The sequence below is a fragment of the Dromiciops gliroides genome, chromosome 4 (genome assembly GCF_019393635.1).
Source record: "Dromiciops gliroides isolate mDroGli1 chromosome 4, mDroGli1.pri, whole genome shotgun sequence".
NCBI classification, from domain to species: domain Eukaryota; kingdom Metazoa; phylum Chordata; class Mammalia; order Microbiotheria; family Microbiotheriidae; genus Dromiciops; species Dromiciops gliroides.
Window position 1 is genome coordinate 213,632,057 of NC_057864.1, and position 20,350 is coordinate 213,652,406.

General features: G+C 44.8%; 1 protein-coding gene across 4 annotated transcripts in view; it reads right to left on the minus strand.

The window, feature by feature from the left end:
• ASPSCR1 (ASPSCR1 tether for SLC2A4, UBX domain containing) overlaps window positions 1-20,350 on the minus strand; it is a 134,631-nt gene that overhangs the window by 12,324 nt on the left and 101,957 nt on the right. For 3 of the 4 annotated variants that reach the window (XM_044000595.1, XM_044000598.1, XM_044000596.1), the window contains exons 8-12: window positions 13,394-13,533; window positions 12,753-12,834; window positions 12,177-12,243; window positions 7,408-7,470; window positions 6,989-7,041 (exon numbers count right to left, since the gene is read on the minus strand). In XM_044000595.1, the coding sequence (XP_043856530.1) occupies window positions 6,989-7,041; window positions 7,408-7,470; window positions 12,177-12,243; window positions 12,753-12,834; window positions 13,394-13,533 (405 nt within the window). Of the gene's footprint in view, window positions 1-110; window positions 1,927-6,988; window positions 7,042-7,407; window positions 7,471-12,176; window positions 12,244-12,752; window positions 12,835-13,393; window positions 13,534-20,350 lie in introns of those variants that run through there. The other variant, XM_044000597.1, reaches the window with a different exon arrangement.

Consider the following 20,350-nt stretch of genomic DNA (forward strand, 5'->3'; position numbering starts at 1 on the left):
GCAGTTTCTTCAGCCATTCCCCAATTGATGGGCATCTCCCCAATTTCAAATTCAACTTTTTTTTAAATCTCTTTTTGGATACCAACCTAGCAGTGGTATTACTAGGTTGAAGAGGATGCATGGTTTTATAGCCCTTTGGCCATAGTTCCAAATTGCTCTACAGAATGTTTGAATCAATCTACAACTTTACCAAGAGTGCATTAATGTCTCATTTTCCCCATATTGGGATGATCATTGTACCCATACATCTCCCAGGCATCCTCCACCAAGGACCTAGCTAACCTGCTGCATCACCCTTCTTCCAGTTCTTCTGACATTTCATCTTTCATGGTGCAAGTGAGACCACCAAGTGAAATTGTGTAGAGAGAAAAGGGCCCAGAACAAGAAACAGAAAACACCCACAATCAGTGTTGTGAAATAGATGAAGATTCAGCAAACATGCCTGAGGAGGAGCAATGATCCAAGCATCCCCAATCTTCTTTTCAAGGAAAATCATTCTCTACCTCCTTTCCCCCTTGGCCACTCCCAACAAAGTCTCCAAAGACTTAAATCACACATAGTTGGCATACAAACTCCCAAGGCCTTTCCAAACCATCCTAAAGAATCAGGAAAAGATGGGAGACCTACAAGAGAAAGGATGATATTAAGGGTCTCCCAGGGGCAGCTAGGTGGTGCAGTGGATAAAGCACCAGCCCTGGATTCAGGAGGAATGTGACCCTTAGCAAGTCACTTAACCCTCATTGCCCCACAAAAAAAAAAAAAAAAAGTCTCCCAGTTTCTCCCATAAGCAAGGAATTCTCTATACACTATCAGATAGAAGTATAGTTATCTCTCAATTGTACATACCTGGACATGCAACAGCTAATTTTTAACACTCAGGATGATGTTTCTCTCACAGAAGGATCCTGGACTACCAACACCTAGCAGTGTCTATTAAGGGAATTCTAATTTATTTTGTAAATTTCATTCAGTTCAATCATCTTTAAAAAGTTCTGTAACCTATACCAAATTCCATTTTTTGGGGGGGTTGGTTTTTCCAGGGCAATGAGGGTTAAGCCCAGGGTCACACAGCTAGTAAGTGTCAAGTGTCTGAGGCCAGATTTGAACTCAGGTCCTCCTGAATCCAGGGCCGGTGCTTTATCCACTGTGCCACCTAGCTGCTCCCGAAATTCCATTTTTTAACTGAAAGTATTATCAACTACCATTTTGTTTCAAGATAGCGGAATGAACCACAAATCAGATTTAGACCATGTGCCAAATTTTGCAAGAATCAAATTCCTTTAAAGTCATTGTGGGAAAGATAAATTTGAACTCCATAGTGGTTAAGTTGAAACAGAGCCCTTGCTTCATCCAGCATTTTACCTAAGCCAAACATAACTAGAAAAGTACATGTGATGAGAAATCACTTCATGTAACAAATTCCTAAGTACAATAAAAATGATTTTCTAGGTTACTCATAGACCAAATTACGCAATTAGCAAGGATAATGAGAGAGAGAGAGAGAGAGAGAGAGATTGAGAGAGTGAGTTTGAATCATTCAAGAAAGAACAGAAGCCTCCACTGAAGGATTTGTCTTGAACGGTCCTGGCTGATGCAGTTGGCAGTTACACTAGGAACTCCAAGCTCAGGGAATGACAGTGACATTAAGGAAAGCCGGCAACTATTTTTCTGAAGGACTTTCCCTTCCCCTTGCTCCTTTGGAGCTGGGCCAGCTGGGTCTGGGGAGGCAAGCTCTGTTGTGCCAGATCCTCCCCTCCCCACCCCCAGCCTTGGGTGGCTGCTCCCAGCTCCCCAGGGGTGCCAGGTTTGTCCAAGGGTTTCCAAGTGTGCTCAGTCCCTGATCCAAGATGGGAACACAACTTCTTTCTTTGACTCTTTGTAGACGGCAAACGTCTGAGGAAAACAGCAAGGCAGACAGTAGAGAGGCTGCAGGGATAGAGGAATGAACAACCCAAATAAGTGTCTGGTCTCCTAGATGACAGTTCACTTTTTATTCACTAGATCAGGGCCGACATCTTTTCCAGCTCTTTTGGTGGCTCCCAACAACCTCCCTTTGCTTTTTTTAATTGTAAAAGGAGCCAGAGGAATCATACATATACTCTGTGGAAACAGGAAACTCCCTCGAGGCATATGAAAGGGGAGGCACAATTAATTAGTGTTAGGAAAGTGCTTTGAGATCCATGGATGAAAGACTCCTGAGCTACACAGTGTTATTATCATTACATTGGACATCAAAGCCCAGGTTCTTTGGGGTTTCATGAATTCCACCTGACTTCAAGAGATGTGGAAAAAGGAGAAAAAAATCAAGGAAAACACACACATATGTGCATATGTACGCACACAAACATGGATTTCAAATCAACACCCTGGTCTAGTGCAGAGAACTGTACACATATACCATTCAAAATCTAACTTGTCTCAGGTCTACAGGTTTCCATTTGAGCCCTCCAGAAAGTGATGCCTGGCCATAGATACCAGGAAGCAAAAAGGAGCAACCATCAAGAAAGTTTTGGAAATTAGCACAGGGCCTCTGTATCCTGTCTCCCTCCTTTTCCACAGATCTTGGCCAGGTGCTTAGTTCTGCAGACATTAAAAGAGACACAGAGACAGACAGACAGAGGATTAGAGAGTAAAGGACTGAGACTCCACAGAGGAGTTAACTTCTATAGAAAACTGGAAAGATGGTATCTTCCAATTAAAGAGTTATGGCTTTGGAGGGTTGGGAGGATAAAGGCTAAAGAGGGATATGGAAGAATAAGTAGCCCAGTTATGAGCATGAAAAGAAAGGCTCTGACTCTATTCAAGAGTTTATTGGTAAGCCCCAACTCAGGGAAGTTCATCTACTCCCCTCTTCCCATGCCTATTCTTTAAGAATCCCAGATTCTTTTAGTCACCTTCAAATATTACCTAGTCCAGGGGCAGCCAGATGGCGCAGTAGATAAAGCACCAGCCCTGGATTCAGAAGAACCTGAGTTCAAATCCAGCCTCAGACACTTGACACTTACTAGCTGTTTGACCTTGGGCAAGTCACTTAACCCCAACTGCCTCACCAACCCCCCCCCCCAAAAACCAAATATTACCTAGTCTAGCTCTCTGCATGCTCTTCTGTGCCTCATGTGTCTTACTTAGACTCACTTGAAAAGAGTAAACTGTGGACTTCCTAAAGACCACCCAGAGAAAGATAACTCAGAAACACCTTTATTCATCCATTCTTCTTTTGTTTTGTTTTTTTGCAGGGGAATGAGGGTTAAATGACTTGCCCAGGGTCACACAGCTAGTAAGTGTCAGGTATCTGAAGGCAGGTTTGAACTCAGGTCCTCCTGAATCCAGGTCCAGCGCTTTATTCACTGTGCCACCTAGCTGCCCCCTAATGCATCCATTCTAAAGACAAATAAACGGGCCAGGACGTTTTCACTGGGGCTAACTGAAATTCCTCATTTCAGTTTAGGTCTGTTCCTTATAACATGTCCAGCACTGTACTTCCATGGAGCTGGATATAGAACTCTTCTTGGGTTGAGAGTTAGCGAAGTATATTCTTTCTGTTAGTGTCGAGAAAGAAGTCCTAGATCCTTATTTCCAGCCAAATGACCCTGAAGTCTTCCTGTTACCCCACATCCACTGAAATGCCCTCTGCTCAGGAAAGCTACCTGAGTCACATATATGGAGTGCTGGAACTGCCTGAGAAGTCTGCTCATTCCTAGAGTTTCAATGACCCTTAATAGTGCTGCCTGAGGCAGGACAAAAGACAAAGGAAAAAGACTTATCAAGAGCTCAAAGCAGATTTCAAGAGTAGGAAGAAACCAAAAACCTCCACAGTAAATAAGCACAAGCAAGCAAAGCCTTAGCAGTGGCAAAGTAATCAGAGGTGCCCACAGCAGCTAAATGGTACGGAGCTGGTAGCCAAAAAGGTGAGGAGAGCTGGGTGGCTGTGGCAGGAGGGACAACACAGAAGACTGCACTTTTCTGGGTGTATTTCTCTAAAAATTCTGATTGTGGGGAGCCATAGTTTGGGCACAAGAGGGAAAGGAATAGAGGCCTCTCCCTGTTTAAAGCCTAGATCAGAAAGTGACCACCACACCCTCCAATAGCTGCTCCCCTGTCCTCAACTCCATCATAATCCAATGAATGATGAGATCATGGGGCTGGGATCCAGAAGGTTGGGAGGAACTTTTCCCCCAGTCCAGGCCTCAGTTTCCCTTCTTAGAGGAAAGGCATCCCCACAGGACAAAAAATGAACTGAAAGAAAACACTGAACTCCTTAGAGAAAGGCATCAAAACCACATCAGGGATAACAACCATTTTGTGCCAACATGAGGTGCCATGGGAGAGGCTGCATGGGTGGAGGGGGCATGAGATTAGGGAGAACCTAAAGAGACTGTGCCAGCACTTTAGGTGTCTCAGATTCCAGGGAAAAGGCTAAAAGACAGACAGACAGACAGAGTAAGAGAGAGAGAGAGAGCAAGTGTGTGTGTATACACTGGTGGGGGTGGGTGAGGATTGCTACAAACCTTCCTGTCATTCACTGCCTTCCCTACCATCCCCATGACAGCCCGCTCCTCCCCCCAGCAAACTGTAACAATCCCAATCTTACAACCCAAATCCCTACAAGTTCTGGCTTCCCCCAAGGCGACTGTCACTTTTCTGGAGCCTTCCGCAGCCCCCTCTCAGTCAGGCCCAGCCAACAACAACAGACTTGCCAGGGACATGAAAGCCCCCTCAGCTTCCGCTCCTGCCGCTCGCCAGGAGGAGAAAGGCTTCCCTTCAGTCACTGCCAGCACTCTGATCTCTGGCAGGAAGGAACACCACTCCCGGTAGAAGTGGTGCCGGGTCTGGCTGGCCCCCTCTGCTGACTGGGGGCAAAGCTGACAGATGAAAGGAGATGGCTGCCGCTAGGAGGGAGCAAAGTGTCACCTGGAATCAGGCTTCTCCAGGTGGGATGGGGTGATGGAAGAGTAAGTCAGTGCCCTGTGGACTCCGCAAGTCTGGGGCCTCCTAATTGGAAGCATATGGGTCATGGGGCCCAGAGCTCTAGCCCATACTCTACAATGATGCATCTTCTAAATTAAATGTTTATCAGTAAGCTAGCTGCTGACTGGAGGGGGTAGGGAAAGGAGGAGGTACCCGCTTGTGAAGCTCAGTGGAAAGGGGGAAAATAGAAAAGTTAGGGGAGAGCTGTGAAAGTTTTCTGAATCTATATAGGACCACATAAGGAAAGAATGAAATGTGGTCATAAAGCAAGTTTTAAAAGAGAAACAGAGCTGGTGTGGGCCCTCCCCCATTAGAGATCTTGGGCCTTTTTTATTGAGTCATTTTTCAGTCATGTCCAACTCCTCTTGACCCCATTAGGGGTTTTCTTGGCAAAGATACTTGAAAGGTTTGCCATTTCCTTCTCCAGCTCATTTTACAGATGAGGAAACTGGGGCAACCAGGGTTAAATGACTTATCTAGGGTCACACAGCTGGTAATGTCTTGAGGTCTGATTTGAAATCAGGAAGATGAGTTTTCCTAACTGAGGTTAAGAGATTTGTCCAGGGTCACACAGCTAGTAAGTGACTAAGGCTGGATGTGAACTCACCAAGAAGAATCTTCCTGATTCCAGACCCATAGCTCTATCAACTGCACGTAGCTATTCTAGTCTACTCACCTTGAATATTTACCCATCCCTTTCCCCTTCATTCCAAGGCCATTTCCATTCATCTCTTTTCTATGAAATATCCTGGTTTTGTTTCTTATCCTGCAGCTTTATCGTTTTTCCCTTCCCACTCAGGGCAGCACCCTTTCCGCCATAATGTCTTCAAAAGACAGAAGAAAAAAAGGCAAGAGCCTTCCCATTAATAAGCCACCTGCACTTCAAATTTGGGTACCTCCTGTTTCAAAGGCCCATGGAGCCACTGTCATTTGAAAGGGGCTAATAGCTGTTATTAATTAAAATATCTGGAGTGGCTTTGAAGAAGAAACCATTAAGGCAGCTATACTGGGGGAATACATGAGAAAACTCTTGGGGTGTATAGGATAAAGGCAGGGGGAACAAATGGGTTAGAAATACTTTTCTCTAGCTCAGGGTGCCAGTTATTAGTATATTCAGGATCCAGCTGCTCTTTCCCCTCGGTGGTGTGTAAGGGGCCACAGTTAAGGGGAAAAAGGCATGGTAATGGCAATATTAGTTACGATTAACTACTGAACATTCCTGACAAGGGTGAGCTTGGGTACCCTGCACAGCCCTAATCTCCCTGGGAGACGGAACACCTACTTCATTCAAGTGGACCTGGGGGCAGGCACAGGGAGGGACAGTAGATGGGACAGTGCCTTGTGAACCAGGCAAACTGTAGCAGAGCAAGAGAACCCCCATGCCAGGTGTTCAGTGTTCAGGGTAAGCAGAGTCCCAGGAAGTAAGGGATAGGAGGTAAATATCAGCCCAAGCAAAAACGCAGGATCAGTCCTTCTGACTCTATTCAGGGACCTGAAGCACATCAGTCTGCCCCAGCTCCCGGGACTGGACAAGAGCTACAAGCTCATCCCCTTCAGTGGGGCCCAGGCAGGAAGTGGAGGATTTCACAAAGCTCCATTCTAAACAACTTCAGAGTGGGCCTAATCCCTTCTTAATTCAATCTGCCTCTAAAAGGCTTTATTATATGCTTGGCAAACAAGCTGCCATTAACTTTCTTTCCAAGTACTTGGGGCCTCACCCTGAAGCAGACCTCCCTAACCCAGCACAGAGACTGTAGCCCAATGGCCAGGCTCCTATAGGAAAACAGGGGCTAGGGTCTACATTCAGAAAGAACAGGCAGAATATGGAACTGGCCCCATTACCACAGAGGAAAACCAATCCAACTGGCTTTGACATCAACTGCTTCGTCCTATACCCTCCCCATCGAACACATGAGACATTCTCTTATCAGGCTTTTAAGTTAGCTATGATTCTCCTGGGCACACCATGCAACAAAACCCATTGTCAACCAATACCCAGGTTGGGGAACAGCCCTAGTACCTGGAAGAGGGTCAGCGTGTTGTCGCTCAGGATGGTTTTTGGAGGGGCAAGGACTGTGGAGAGAAGAAGTTGGTTAGGTTAAGAATAATTTCTCCCCTCATTCTTTCTATCTCTCAAAACAAAGAAGCCAAGATATAGAGGCAAACTGGGAAGGAGGAATTACTGATATCACCCAAACTGACCCAAACCATTAAGTGGCAGCATCTTATCTTGTGTATGGAGGAGAGAAGAAAAGTTCAGAGTAAGTCCCAGACTTAGAAATGACTCAGTCATACAAACCACCGTCCCTTAGTGATTCCCCCAAGCAGCAGCAGATTTGGGAAAGGAAAACCCCTACTTGGGAGAGTTTCCCCAGCATTATCTAGGAACTGAAAGGGCTCTAAGAAAAGGGAGGAGGGGGAAATCAAGAAAAAACTTACACAGGTAAAAGGACAATTCAGGATTTCCCAGGTGACTTCTCACAAAGTCTTGCAAGTCTCCTACTGTAGGACAAGATGAAAAAAGGATTAAAAGGGGGAAAGCTACATCAATACTTTAGTCTTTTGTGGGGGGTTAAGTGACTTGCTTAGGGTCACACAGCTAATAAGTATCAAGTGTCTGAGGCCAGATCTGAACTCAGGTCCTCCTAAATCCAGGGTCGGTGCTTTATCCACTGCTCCACCTAGCTGCCCCTACATCAGTACTTTAGCAGGACAAAACCTAGACTATGCCTTACCTACAAAGAACCAGAAAAACATTTTAAGATCTGGGCTCCCTGATTCCCTCATTTCCCTTTGGGAAGGTATCTAGGAAGTGGGAAAGGGCCATTGACCTTTTTTTCTGAACCCTCTATCAGCCTTTCAATCTTTTTTTTGGGGGGGGGGGGAATGAGGGTTAAGTGACTTGCTCAGGGTCACACAGCTAGTAAGTGTCAAATATCTGAGGCTGGATTTGAACTCAGGTCCTCCTGAATCCAGGGCCAGTGCTTTATCCACTGTGCCACCTGGCTGTCCTAAGCCTTTCAATCTTAACCTGTAGAATTCAGAAATTAACTCTGAGATTTCTATCAATAGAACATTGTGTTGCAAAACGGGCCATTCCAATCCTCTCTGGTCCAAGGTGGCAATGACATTTTCATCCTTTGCATTTAATTCAAGCATCAGTGATAAGAAATTAAACCCTATTCATCTCACATAATCTGAGTGTGCTCATCCTTGGAGTGCAAGGAAGTGGCACAGGAAGGCAGCTGTTAACAGTACAGGCTCCTTTACTACCAAAATGTTAGTAGCAACACCAAACTGTGTCTTTAGCATAAGCATAAAACACTCTCTCTCTCTCTCTCTTTCTCTCTCCCCCCCTCTCCCGCTCTCCCTCCTGTTTGCAATCTATAGCTCTGATTCTGAGCTCTCTTCTGCTCTCTGTTCCATTTCCCCTTTCTTCCTGCTGCCTTGAAGCAACCCCATTGCCTCTAGTCTAACTATATTCTGAATTTGCAACGTATGGCCTGCACAAGCCTGGTATAGGGTCAGAACTTTCGAATGCTTAGTCCAGGAGTACAGAGTTAGGTGACAGGAAGGCAAAACTAGATAAGGACACTGAAAAAAGTATTAGTGTACCCTAACAGTACCTTGACCTTCCTTGATATCATCCCCTCCTCCCTCCTCCTTTCATTTGGTCTCTGACAATGAGTTAAGCCTCTCCTAGTCAACACAAACCCTTGATCTCCAACCTTCTTTATTCTCAATAAATAATAATAAAATAATCCTCTTTCACCTCCTCCTTCCCTCTCTCTCTTCCTCCTTCTTCTCCCCACCCCCCTGTCTCTGCCCTGCCTTTCAAACACACCTAAGCCTCCAGCATCATGGGAAAACCTTCACTAGGGGGCAGCTAGGTGGCACAGTGGATTAAAGTACCGGCCCTGGATTCAGGAGAACCTGAGTTCAAATCCGACCTCAGACACCTGGTACTTACTAGCTGTGTGACCCTGGGCAAGTCACTTAATCCTCATTGCCCTGCAAAAAAACCAAAAAAACCCTTCACTAGACACTACCATCCTCTTCAATGGTTATAGTCTTTCCTCCTTTTCTCAGTCAAAAGTCTAGAAAAAGCTGTCTACAGTCTCTGTATCCACATGTATACATTTTTTGATGCTCACTAACTTCTTAACCCTTTGTAATCTGGCTTCCAAACTCATTATTCAACTGAAATTACTCTCACCAAAGTTACCGATGATCTCTTAGTTACTAAATCTAAGTTTCTTTTCTTAGTTCTCATTCTGCCCCCCCTCCCCCCATCTTTTGCATTATCTTCTCCCTCCTCATATACTCTCTTCCCTGGGTTTTCATACCGTTACTTTCTCCTGGTCTTTCGCCTATCTAGCTATTCCTTCTCAGTATGCCTTTGGTAGCTGATCCACATCATGCTACTTAACTGTGGGTGTTTCCGAGAATCTATCCTGGATCCTCCTCTCTCTATAATGTCTTTTATTTGGGGGGGGGGGGGAACAGGGCAATGAAGGTTAATTGACTTGCCCAGGGTCAAACAGCTAGTAAGTGTCAAGTGTCTGAGGCCGCATTTGAACTCAGGTCCTCCTGACTCCAGGGCCCGTGCTTTATCCACTGTGCCACCTAGCTGCCCCCTCTCTATACTGTCTTTTTTTTTTTTAAAGTGAGGCAATTGTGGTTAAGTGACTTGCCCAGGGTCACACAGCTAGTAAGTGTTAAGTGTCTGAGACCAGATTTGAACTCAGGTACTCCTGACTCCAGGGCCGGTGCTCTATCCACTGCACCACCTAGCTGCCCCTCTATACTGTCTTGATGACTTCATCGACTCTGTGTTTAATCATGATCTCTATGCAGACAACTTATAGATCTACAGAGCCAACCTCAGTGTCTCCCCTGACTAGCTCATCTGTTAGACATTTTCTTTCTTTTTTTTTTTTTTGGTGAGGCAATTGGGGTTAAGTGACTTGCCCAGGGTCACACAGCTAGTAACTGTCAAGGGTCTGAGGCTGGATTTGAACTCAGGTCTTCCTGAATCCAGGGGCGGTGCTTTATCCACTGCGCCACCTAGTTGCCCCTGTTAGACATTTTCAAACTACATCTCAGAGAAATCTCAAACTCAACATATCCAAAATAAAACATACTATCTTTTCCCCCAAATATACCTCTCTTCTTCCAGGCTCCCAGATTTATAGCCTCAGTGTTACCCTTCTCCACTATTCTGTACCCCATATACTCAATTGGTTTCCAGATCCTGCTATTTCTACCTCTACAACAGCTCCTCCATACAACTGTTATCTGCTCACACACTACCACTCTAGTTCAGGCCCTCACCACTTCTCACCTGGATTATTCCAGCAGCCTAACTGGGCTAGCTCCAATTTGTTTTTCCAACTTTGCTGTTTATTACTTCCCTTCCTCTGCTCTGAAAATCAGCCAAAGTGACCTTCTTATTATTTCTCACAGATAGTACTCCCATCACCTGTATCTGAGCTTTCCCCATGCCTGGAATTCATTCCATGCTCAGCTCTGCCTCAAAAGAAGTCCTCTCTTCCTTTAAAACACAGCTCAAGTATCATTTTTTACATGAAGATCTTCTTGACTCTTCCAACTCTTAGTGCTCTCTCCCTCCTAAACTACTTATATTTCTTTCCCTCATCTTCTGTATAGGTGATGTGACCAATTTTAATGCCATTATTCTGGTGATTTAATTGAAAAATTCTGCTCTGTTACCTTCTAGTTGCCACTGACAGAACTGCAGTCCCAACCCTGACTTAAGACAAAAGTGTTGGGTCAAAGGGGTAGGCAGACTGGGGTTTCAACCCACTTTTTTTTTTCCTTCCAGGTGCAAAACAGATTTTTAATTAGAACAGCAATGAAAAAAAAAAGTTATTAGGGGGTGGCTAGGTGGTGCAGTGGATAAAGCACCGGCCCTGGATTCAGGAGTTCCTGAGTTCAAATCCGGCCTCAGACACTTAACACTTACTAGCTGTGTGACCCTGGGCAAGTCACTTAACCCCATTGCCCCGTTTAAAAAAAAAAAGAACAGCAATGAAATAGCAAGGGGTTAGGGTGAAGCGGTCTTAAATTGGAGTGGTATTGGCACAAAGTGGGCAGGTCTTTGCATGAGAGGTCAGGAAGGTAACAGTCTACCTAATACTCCATGAAGGGCCCTGGTAGAAGACATTTGGCCTCCCTTTGGAAAACTTTATATAACTTGTATCTTCTTTCCCAACTCAAACCCTGAGACTCCTCTGGATCAGTGGCCCTGGATGACATTCCAGCTCACATCCACAGTGATGACAATGGGACCACAGACCAGAGACGAAATCCAACACACTGTGCTTGTCAGGATGTTCGCCTATCCCAAAAGGAGTAGTACCCAGACCTGGTGGTATGTGAAAGAAGCTGAGGGGATGGGCCTGAGCAGCCAAATAAAACTTTTTTTTTTAAAGAAAGAAAAAACAACCCTGATACCAAGAGCAGAGGAAGAAACACTTTAATGAAAAGGGGGCCTCTATAGGGAAAACCTACAAAACCCAGCTCCTGGTAACAGCTCCAGAAGAGCTCAATAAATGTTAGTTGAATTGAAGAAAACTTGGAACTTAAGTGCTGACACCATCACTCCTACCCCAGTCCACCACCCTTATTCTTGAACCCAAATGTTCCAGAGCAAGAGTGTTATAACTTGGCCCCCAAGCAAGCCACTTACCTCAGCCCTAAAATGGCTCTTAACAGTGTAAGGCCAGCTTTCCCAAAGGAAGGTGTTGTTACATCCCCCCTCACACACACACCCCGACACACCCACTCCCCCCTCCACCCAACCTCCTGCCCTGAGTCCAAACACTTAGACAATGCAGAAGATCCAGAAGAGTGACTGAAATTAAGACTAGAAAGGAAAAAGATACTTGATATTATTCAGACTTTATTACTGTCCACTCAGATATAACCAGAGAGGCTATGGGTTGAGTCAATCCATCTTCCCTCAAATAACAAGGCACTTGGTCCATCCATAGCCTCCACTCTTTCTCTTCTTGTTGAGGCCAGACCCTTTTGTCTATTAGCTTCACTGTCTAGGTGGTCCATTTCTCATCAGGGTCCACTGGACAAAGCAACAGAGTTTAAGGAAATTAAGGGATGGGAGGTAGACATCTCACAATCCCTAATAACACTACTAAAAGATTCAGTAGCCTAAGGCACAGTCCTACCTGTTTCATTCGGGCGAAAGAAGCCTTGTAGGATGTACCGGTCAGGGAACAGAATTCTCAGTGCAATCTAGGCCAACAGAGACACCCCCCCCCCCAAAAAAAAAACCCCAGCAAGCTTAGATTATCGTCAGGAATAGTGCCCAGCCAACCCCAGAAACCCTGAGCCCAGTCACCTAGAACTATCCATCACCTCAGTCTCCTAACTTTTTTTTTTTTTGGGTGAGGCAATTGGGGTTAAGTGACTTCCTCAGGGTCACACAGCTAGTAAGTGTCAAGTGTCTGAGGTCGGATTTGAACTCAGGTCCTCCTGAATCCAGGGCCCATGCTTTATCCACTGCACCACCTAGCTGCCCCTCCTAACACTCTTAAACTCTGTTCCTGAGGTTGACAGAGAACAGGGCAATGTAGACAGTGGAAAGCACCATTTCCTACCAGCAGCTGTCTCATCGCTCTATAGTTTTTGCCACACCGTGTCACAGAAATCACCCAATGAATTACTTACAGGATCCCCACCCCATTCAAAGCTTAATCTGGAAAAAGGCTGACTAAATTCTCCCAGGGCCCAACCTCACATACCTTCGGATAGCGCTCTAGTTTTTCTTTCATCTGAGCTTCTCGCAAAGATCTGGTCACCAATGGTGCTTCTTCTAGGCGCTTCCTATGTCAGGGGTAAAACAGAGGAAGAGAGAAAGAGACAGAAAGCAGGAGAAGAGGTTTCAAGTTTCACTCTTCCTACAGAGAGCTCTCAAGAGCTATGTCTGGGTCTGTTCTTTGCCCTGACCCCAGAAGTCTTACTCCTAGCCATACACAAGTTCTAAGTGCCCATGGAAAATGACAGCCTAAGAAGTCTATTCAGGCAAGACCTAGGTTTTCCACAGGTTCAGGGTGTCATGTCCTTATCCCCAGCCAGACCCCGGACATACTGACACTAGGTGACACTAAAAGCAGACATCAGGTTTTTGTATCAAAAAGGATAAGCATTAGCTCCTATAGCTCAATGTCCCTTTGTTTTAAGTAGTTAGAAGAAAGGAGATTCTTTCTGGAACATAGAGGGGCTTCACCTGGAAACACATTCTGTACATAGACCTCTTTCCTATCTCCCTATAGGCCCTGGAAAGGACCTAAGACCCTTCTGGAAATACAGCATAGATGTAGTCGGATATAACAATTGATACATAAGGGAAAAGAAAACAGCAGATGGAAAACCAAAGACTCACCGTTCACTTTTTAACTGAGCCAAGCGTCTCCTCACATCATCCACTGTGATCTCAAAGAATTCATCAGGGAGCTCTGCTGGCCAGGCCTGGAACAGATCCTCCAGATCTGGGTGGCACACCACCGGCTCTCGATCCATGGGCTGAGGATTAAGAAGAGAAGGATATAGTTCAGCCACGGTTTTGGAGAATCTGTAGGTAAGAATCTTCAACTGTTCATCTCCGCACAGTATCAGATAATGTTGATAGGAAAGCTGCATCAGAGTAAGCTGGGGAGGGGAGGGAAAATAGCATTTGGCACTACCCTAATCCACTCCTGTGCTGACCAGCTCTATGGGCAGTGACTATATAGACAAAATGAGGAGATTCTTCAGCCTAGAGCTATTGGGAGCACTAAATCATTGTGTGGTTGGCAGCCCTATAGGATGAACAGGAGCTGTGCACTTCAACCAGGTCAAGGTTCTCAGAGAGAAAATGTTAAGAGGCTTCTCCAGGGGCAGATGAAGCCCCAAGCTTCTTTCCCAGCTTAAGGCAGTGGGTACACTCCCCTGTCCCTCACCCCTTCTTGGTGTAGCAGGCATTTGTACCAAAGCCGGACTGAGCATTCAGGAAGAGATCTACGGTCTCCTGGGAAGCAGACCGAGGTGACATTCTTGTCACATCTCTTTCTGGAGGTTATGACCTCTCCTAATGACTAGGACAAGAAAGAATTTGCAAAATTTCTGTTCATGGGGCAGATGGCCCTTTAAATCTTTACTCTAGCTTGTCCCTGGCTCTTGGCACTTGTGGTTGAGATGAACTGTCATCACTACTTCCTTCATAGTAAAGTGCAATGAAGGGGTGGGATAAGTAGTACCTAATTTACACTCTGTGCACAAATATTCAACAACTGTCTACTTTGGCAGGATACCATGCAGGGTCCCAGAGACTACCTGTCACCACCTTTCAGAGATCCAGGCCCCTCAAACAGAGGTATCAGGTTGCATAATCCCAGGAAATATGCTGGCCCAGACCTATCCATGTCAGGGTCTCCATTCAGTGCAGGGAGGAGCAAGAGCCAAATTAGAGCTTTGGCAAAAACCAGGGCACTGCTGAACCGGCTGCTCCCTCAGACAGACATCCACCAGCCTGGCCCACCCTTCCCTCCCCTTCATGAGGCCCCCTCCCTTTGCCCACCCTGGGGACACAGGAAGGGAGAGAGTCACTCCTGACTGTCAGCAAAGACAACACAAATTACAAGGCACAGCCAGCTCCATTTGTGGTCCAACTGAGTAATTTCAGAAAGTTAAACCAGTGAGGTCGTGTGGGTGGGACACCTCGGTGGCTTTGAGAAAGCCCAGTGGAGCCGGGCCTAACTAAAGGGTGAAGGAGCTGATTGTAGCTTTCCTCAGACCCAGAGGAGGCGGATCATCTGCCAATCTTTCCTCTAACAAAACAGCCAGACTCCTTTCTATTTGCCTACTTTGGCTTCCAGAGGAGAGACAGGTGACCTGAGATGGAAAGCAAGTGAGAAGAGCAAAGAAGAATAAAGGGAAGAAGCTCCTTTTTCTCAGGAGGGGTTTCCTTCAGAGGGACTTTGGTACTGGCCCATGGGTTCTGGCACTCCAGACTCTAGGTATAGAGAAAACAAACCTCTTCCTTGCTCTGTTCTCTTTGGTTCCTAGTACCTCCTCCTCACCCCCAACCAGATCTTTGCTTTTTGTTTTCAACTGCTTTGAAATGAGAATCCCCCGTGTCTTGCTTGCTTTCCTGACAATTCTAAAGGAAAATTATTATCCGGGGAAGTACCTTTTCCATACCATCCTATAACACGATTTTCCCATATAAGCCCATACACTAGGAGTATCTCACAGCCCTTCTATTATTCAGAGGTGATTGCTCTCCATCCTGTCGCGACCCAGTCCCCGTTAGTCTAATTTTTCTCTGTCTCCCACTGACAGAGATGGATTTCCAGGATCTCTGTCCTCTCCCTGATGCTAACTAGTCTTAAGCAAGAGAAAATAAAGGACAATTTCCACTTCCCTGGGAATAACACCTTAAGATTTGGGGCTCTGGAGAAGGGGCAAGTCTTTGGTAGACAGATCCTTTCATCCACCTGTTCTAGTTCATTTCCAGACTATCCACAGTGTCTCTCATTCCCACAGTACAATTAATTCAAGGCCAACAGTCTCAGAAAGAGAGTTGGTTAAAAAAAAAAAAAGAAAGAAAACACAAGAGCCTCCATTGCTCAACTTAGGGCCTCTTCCTGATGCATAGTTTTGGGACTAGTAGGCCATGTGTACATGTGCTCCTGACCCCAGCATATACCCTCTCCAAATTCTGGGCTCTTCTTTGTTATAACTAGATGGGTCTTACCTGGCCAGATCCTCTGCAAATAGCCAACCACTAAGTATTTCTAAAGCATGTACTATGTACCCAGCACTATGCTAGCCATGATCAGTTATATCCCAAGAAACCACTTATTTTTTTCAGAGGTGCCCCAGTCCCTGTCTAGGGCAGCTAAGTGGCACAGTCAATAGATCACTGGGCCTGGAGTCAGGAAGACCTGAGTTCAAATCTGGCCTCAAATACTTCCTAGCTGTGCGACCCTGGGCAAATCATTTAACCCTCTTTGCCTCAGTTTCTTCATCTATAAAATGAGCTGGCGAAGGAAATGACAAACCACTCCAGTACCTTTGACAAGAAGATCCCAATTGGGGTCACAAAGAGTTGGATACAACTGAAATGACTGAACAACAGCCCCTGTCACCTTAGCAAATCTGGCTAACAAGAACTGGCAAAGGACCACATAAAGATGATTCTTAGGTTGCTAACCAAGGTCCCTGGGGTCTCTAAGACTAACCTTTCCAAAGCCACAGCTGACTTCCCAGCCATTGTGGGCAACCAGTGTTAAGAGTTTTCCGTAACAGAATGCTAGGCGCCAGGCTGCCCCCCATGGCCACAGAGCCCACATTCCTAAAAGGCCAGAGAGCCAGCTTCTGTTCCTAGGAGAGAATAGGAGAGAAAAGACATTGCTCCCCAACCCGGAGGCCTGCCTCTTTACCCACAGAGACAGCCCATGTGGAAAAGGCCCGAGAGGCTGGGCCCAGTTCAGGAACAGCAAGGGCCAAACTGGTACGTGGCAGGTTGGGATTTTGAACTCTTTTCACGTCCTTTCCTATAGGAAGTGCAAAGGCCTGACTTAAGATCTGTAAAGTGCTTTGGATTTAAAGGGAAGAAGAAAGGATCATCATATGGACCTATTAAACATTTCAAATTTGAGCCATATATATGAGTTAAAGAATGGCATAATGGATAGTGCTTGTCTCACGTTCTGGAAGAGCTGGGTTCAGGCCTCACTTCTGCCACATGCTGTCTGGGGGACCCTGAGCCATTCACCCATAGGGCCCTTGGGCAACTTTCAAAGACCACAAGTTGCAGGGAAGGTGCTGCTCAACAATGGTAAAGGAAGTCCCTCACTGGGAGTTCCTTTTACTGATGACATCATAGGGAAGGTCAAAAACAAAATATGTAAGCAACTGAATGATGGTTCTATCAGCAGAGACATCTCATCAGAGAAACCGGTGCACTTTTGAACATGTGGAACCAAACCACAGGGCAAAAAGGGGGTGGGAAAGAAGGCAGCTGAGTTTAAATCTGAAATGCAAATGAAGGCACTCAGCTTTCTCCCTTTCCCTAAGCACCCTGCATGTTAAACACACTCACAGTAACTGCCAGAGAACCAAGCAAGGAGAGTGAACGTGCCTGACTTTTCTAGCACAAACAAGAAGATAACATTGGACTGGAGTGGAGAAACCAGGTACCAAGAGGACCCAGGTGGTTCAGAAGCCACCTAACCCACTTGCTGGCTGTTTGATTTCAGCCAAATCACTTATCTTCTCTCAGTTTCAACTCCCTCATCTGGAAAATGAGGGGACTGGACGACATGACACACCTTTCAGCTTTATAGTGATGACAATATAACCCTCTGAACATAGAGAAGTTTGCCAATGGTTCCTGAAGTAGGCCTCATGCAGGTGTCATCTGAGCTCAGATCTGAAGGAAAGCAGGGATTCTGAGAAGTAGAGGTGAGGAGGGACCATGGTTAATGCAATGCTGCTATTACATGCAAGGAGCAGCAAGAACAGCCTGGATGAGCTATAGAATGAATGGAGGCGAGTACTGGGGAAGAAGGCTTAAAAGGTAGAACAGGGCCTAGTTAGGAAAACCTTTAAGTGCCAGTTTATATCTGATCCTAGAGGGAACAGAGTACACCTCTACAGTTTTTTGTCTTTGTTTTAGTTAGAAGAATGACATCATCAGACCTATGTTTTAGGGAAATCACTTTGGTAACCACGTGGAGTATGGGTTAGAGTGGGAGAGAGACTCAGGGGTGGGGAGATAAATTCCTAATCCACTGAAATAATCCACTATTTTGCACTAGTTTGGTGGCTATAAGAGTAGAGAGAAGGACATATAGGATGCAGAAACAAGAGAAACAAGAAGTAGAAGCAGAAATAAGCAAATAAAACTGGATTTATGGAGGTGAGTGAAAAGTCATGAAAGACAATGATATTGAGAATCTGGGTACCTGGAAAGATGGTAATTAATACCTTGAACAGAAAGTTTGGAAGACCTCATGGGTTTTGAGGAAAAGATAGTTCTGTTTTGGAAAGTAATAGAAATTATTTTTACAAATAATCAATTACTGCCATCTGATTGAAATTCATCAACCAGTTGCCTGGGTGTGCCTTAAAATGTAAAAAGATTTGTGATCTCATCAATATGAATAGTCTCTCCAATGGTAGAAATAGCAAGCCATCCATGCCTTCTTATCCCATGTGATCTTATCCATGTTCCCCTACAGATCTTCCATTGAGGAGCTACTTAACATGCTGGATGTCATCCTTTCTCTAAGTCTTTTTATATTTCATGGTTAACAGCACAATTATCTTTCTGTTATGAGTATAATGTAGTTCAATTTAACGTATATTTACACAACACTGATTACTGGTGTATGCATTGCAATTTCTGGGCCAAGTGGTGAGACTGAGACAGAAAAGAGAATTTACTTGAAACAGTCATTCCAAGGGTAGCTAGGTGGCGCAATGGATAGAGCACCGGCCCTGGAATCAGGAGTACCTGAGTTCAAATCCAGCCTCAGACACTTGACACTTACTAGCTGTGTGACCCTGGGCAAGTCACTTAACGCCCATAGCCCCACCAAAAAAAAAAAAAAAGAAAGAAAGAAAGAAACATAGTCAGTTCACAGGAGAATCAGCATGACCACAATCTTCAGGTTTTAACTGCTCTCAAGCTACCTTAATTGCTGGAGAAGATTATTTTACATCCCAGATTAGGAAAAAAATTATATTTTTTAAAATCGGATTTTGGATCTAAAATGTTTTTATTACAGCTGAATCTTTTTTTTCTTATTCTAAAACAAGGGTTCTTTACCTAGAGTTTGTGATCTTGTTTTTAAAAAATATTTTTATAACAATTTCAAGTGCTTAGCACAGTCCCTAGCACAAAGAAGCTGCTTAATAAATGTTTATTGATTATCTGACGATATAATTGGGTTTCTTTATAATCCTGTCTATTTTATTTTACGCATTTAAAAAAAATATCCTGATAAGAAGTCCAGAGGCTTCACTATATTTGCCAAGGAAGTCCACGGCACCAAAAAAAAAAAAAAATGAAGGTCCCACAGGAACTTGATGTTTGCTTCAAACCAAATCCAATATGGCAGGGGCAGGGGCTACCTGGATTCTAAATCAAGGCAAGAAAATGACAAAAGAGGGCACGATTCGTGTATGCAAAGAAGCCAGATAATTTGTAATCGCCCTGCTTTGCAGGCTGAATAATTTTTTTTTTTAATTCGCAGGGAATAAAGCTATTTCTATCTGCTAAGTGATAAGTTTCAGGTCCAAGAAGATCCCTGCAAAGCAGACCAGGCCTTAGTTCAGAGAGGCCTCTTACAAAGTTGTATGAAGCTCAGAGATGGCTAAGCAGCACATCAGAGACAAGAGGGGTAAGGCTAAATGAGTAACTTCACTAAGGCTGCCCGAAAAAGCCAGATCACCTACTAGTCACAGGGCTGGATAGACACCCTGGCCACGGATGGGTCTAATCATATCCTACAAGAAGGGGAAGTCTGTGGCATTTCTGGTAGGAAACACCACTTTGACTCCAAATATGGGAATTAGAAGCCAAAAGACACATCACGAGTCAAGGCACTTCAAACATGAGCCCTTGGCTTTGGATAATCTCCCAGGAAACAAGATTTTTAGCAAATGAGAAGAATGGCTAAGGAGAAGATATGCTTGATCTCACCAAACAGAACCACCTTCGGAAGCACAAACTATGGGACCTAGAATTAAAAGCAGGACTTAAGTCTTGGCAAGAATGCCAAGAGTGGAGCTGAACTTCTTTCCAAATGCTGAGTGAAAGGAACCTATGGCCCAGAGAATTCAACAGGTGGGATCAAAAAAGCTACACCCTAACAAGGTCAGTCGCCTAAAGCCATGGGATACATCAGCCACACTCAACTTTATTTCATATTTCAGATCCGTGTTCTGGACTTATTTACTTCTGATCCTTTGCCTGGCAATCTGGTTCTGATTTAAATTCCATTTGCCCACTGTTCTTTAGTCACTGCAGTTTGTTATAACACCCATCCTAGGTAGATTTATGGGGAAGTCTTTGGAGCTAAGATGTTTAAGAGATATCACTAAACATTTTTTTAAAAATTGGTAAGTGATGATGGAAAAACTTCAATGCTTTTAGTTCACAGGATCATCAACTTAGGATGAGACCTTAGAGAACACCAAGACACACCACTTCATTTTATATGTGAGGAAACTGGGCCCAGAGAATTTGCACCAGGCAACACAGGTAGGAAGAGACAAAGCTGAGATTCAAATCCAGGCCCTCTGATTTGAATTTGAATTTAGCTCTTTACCTTATATTGCCTCACAATTG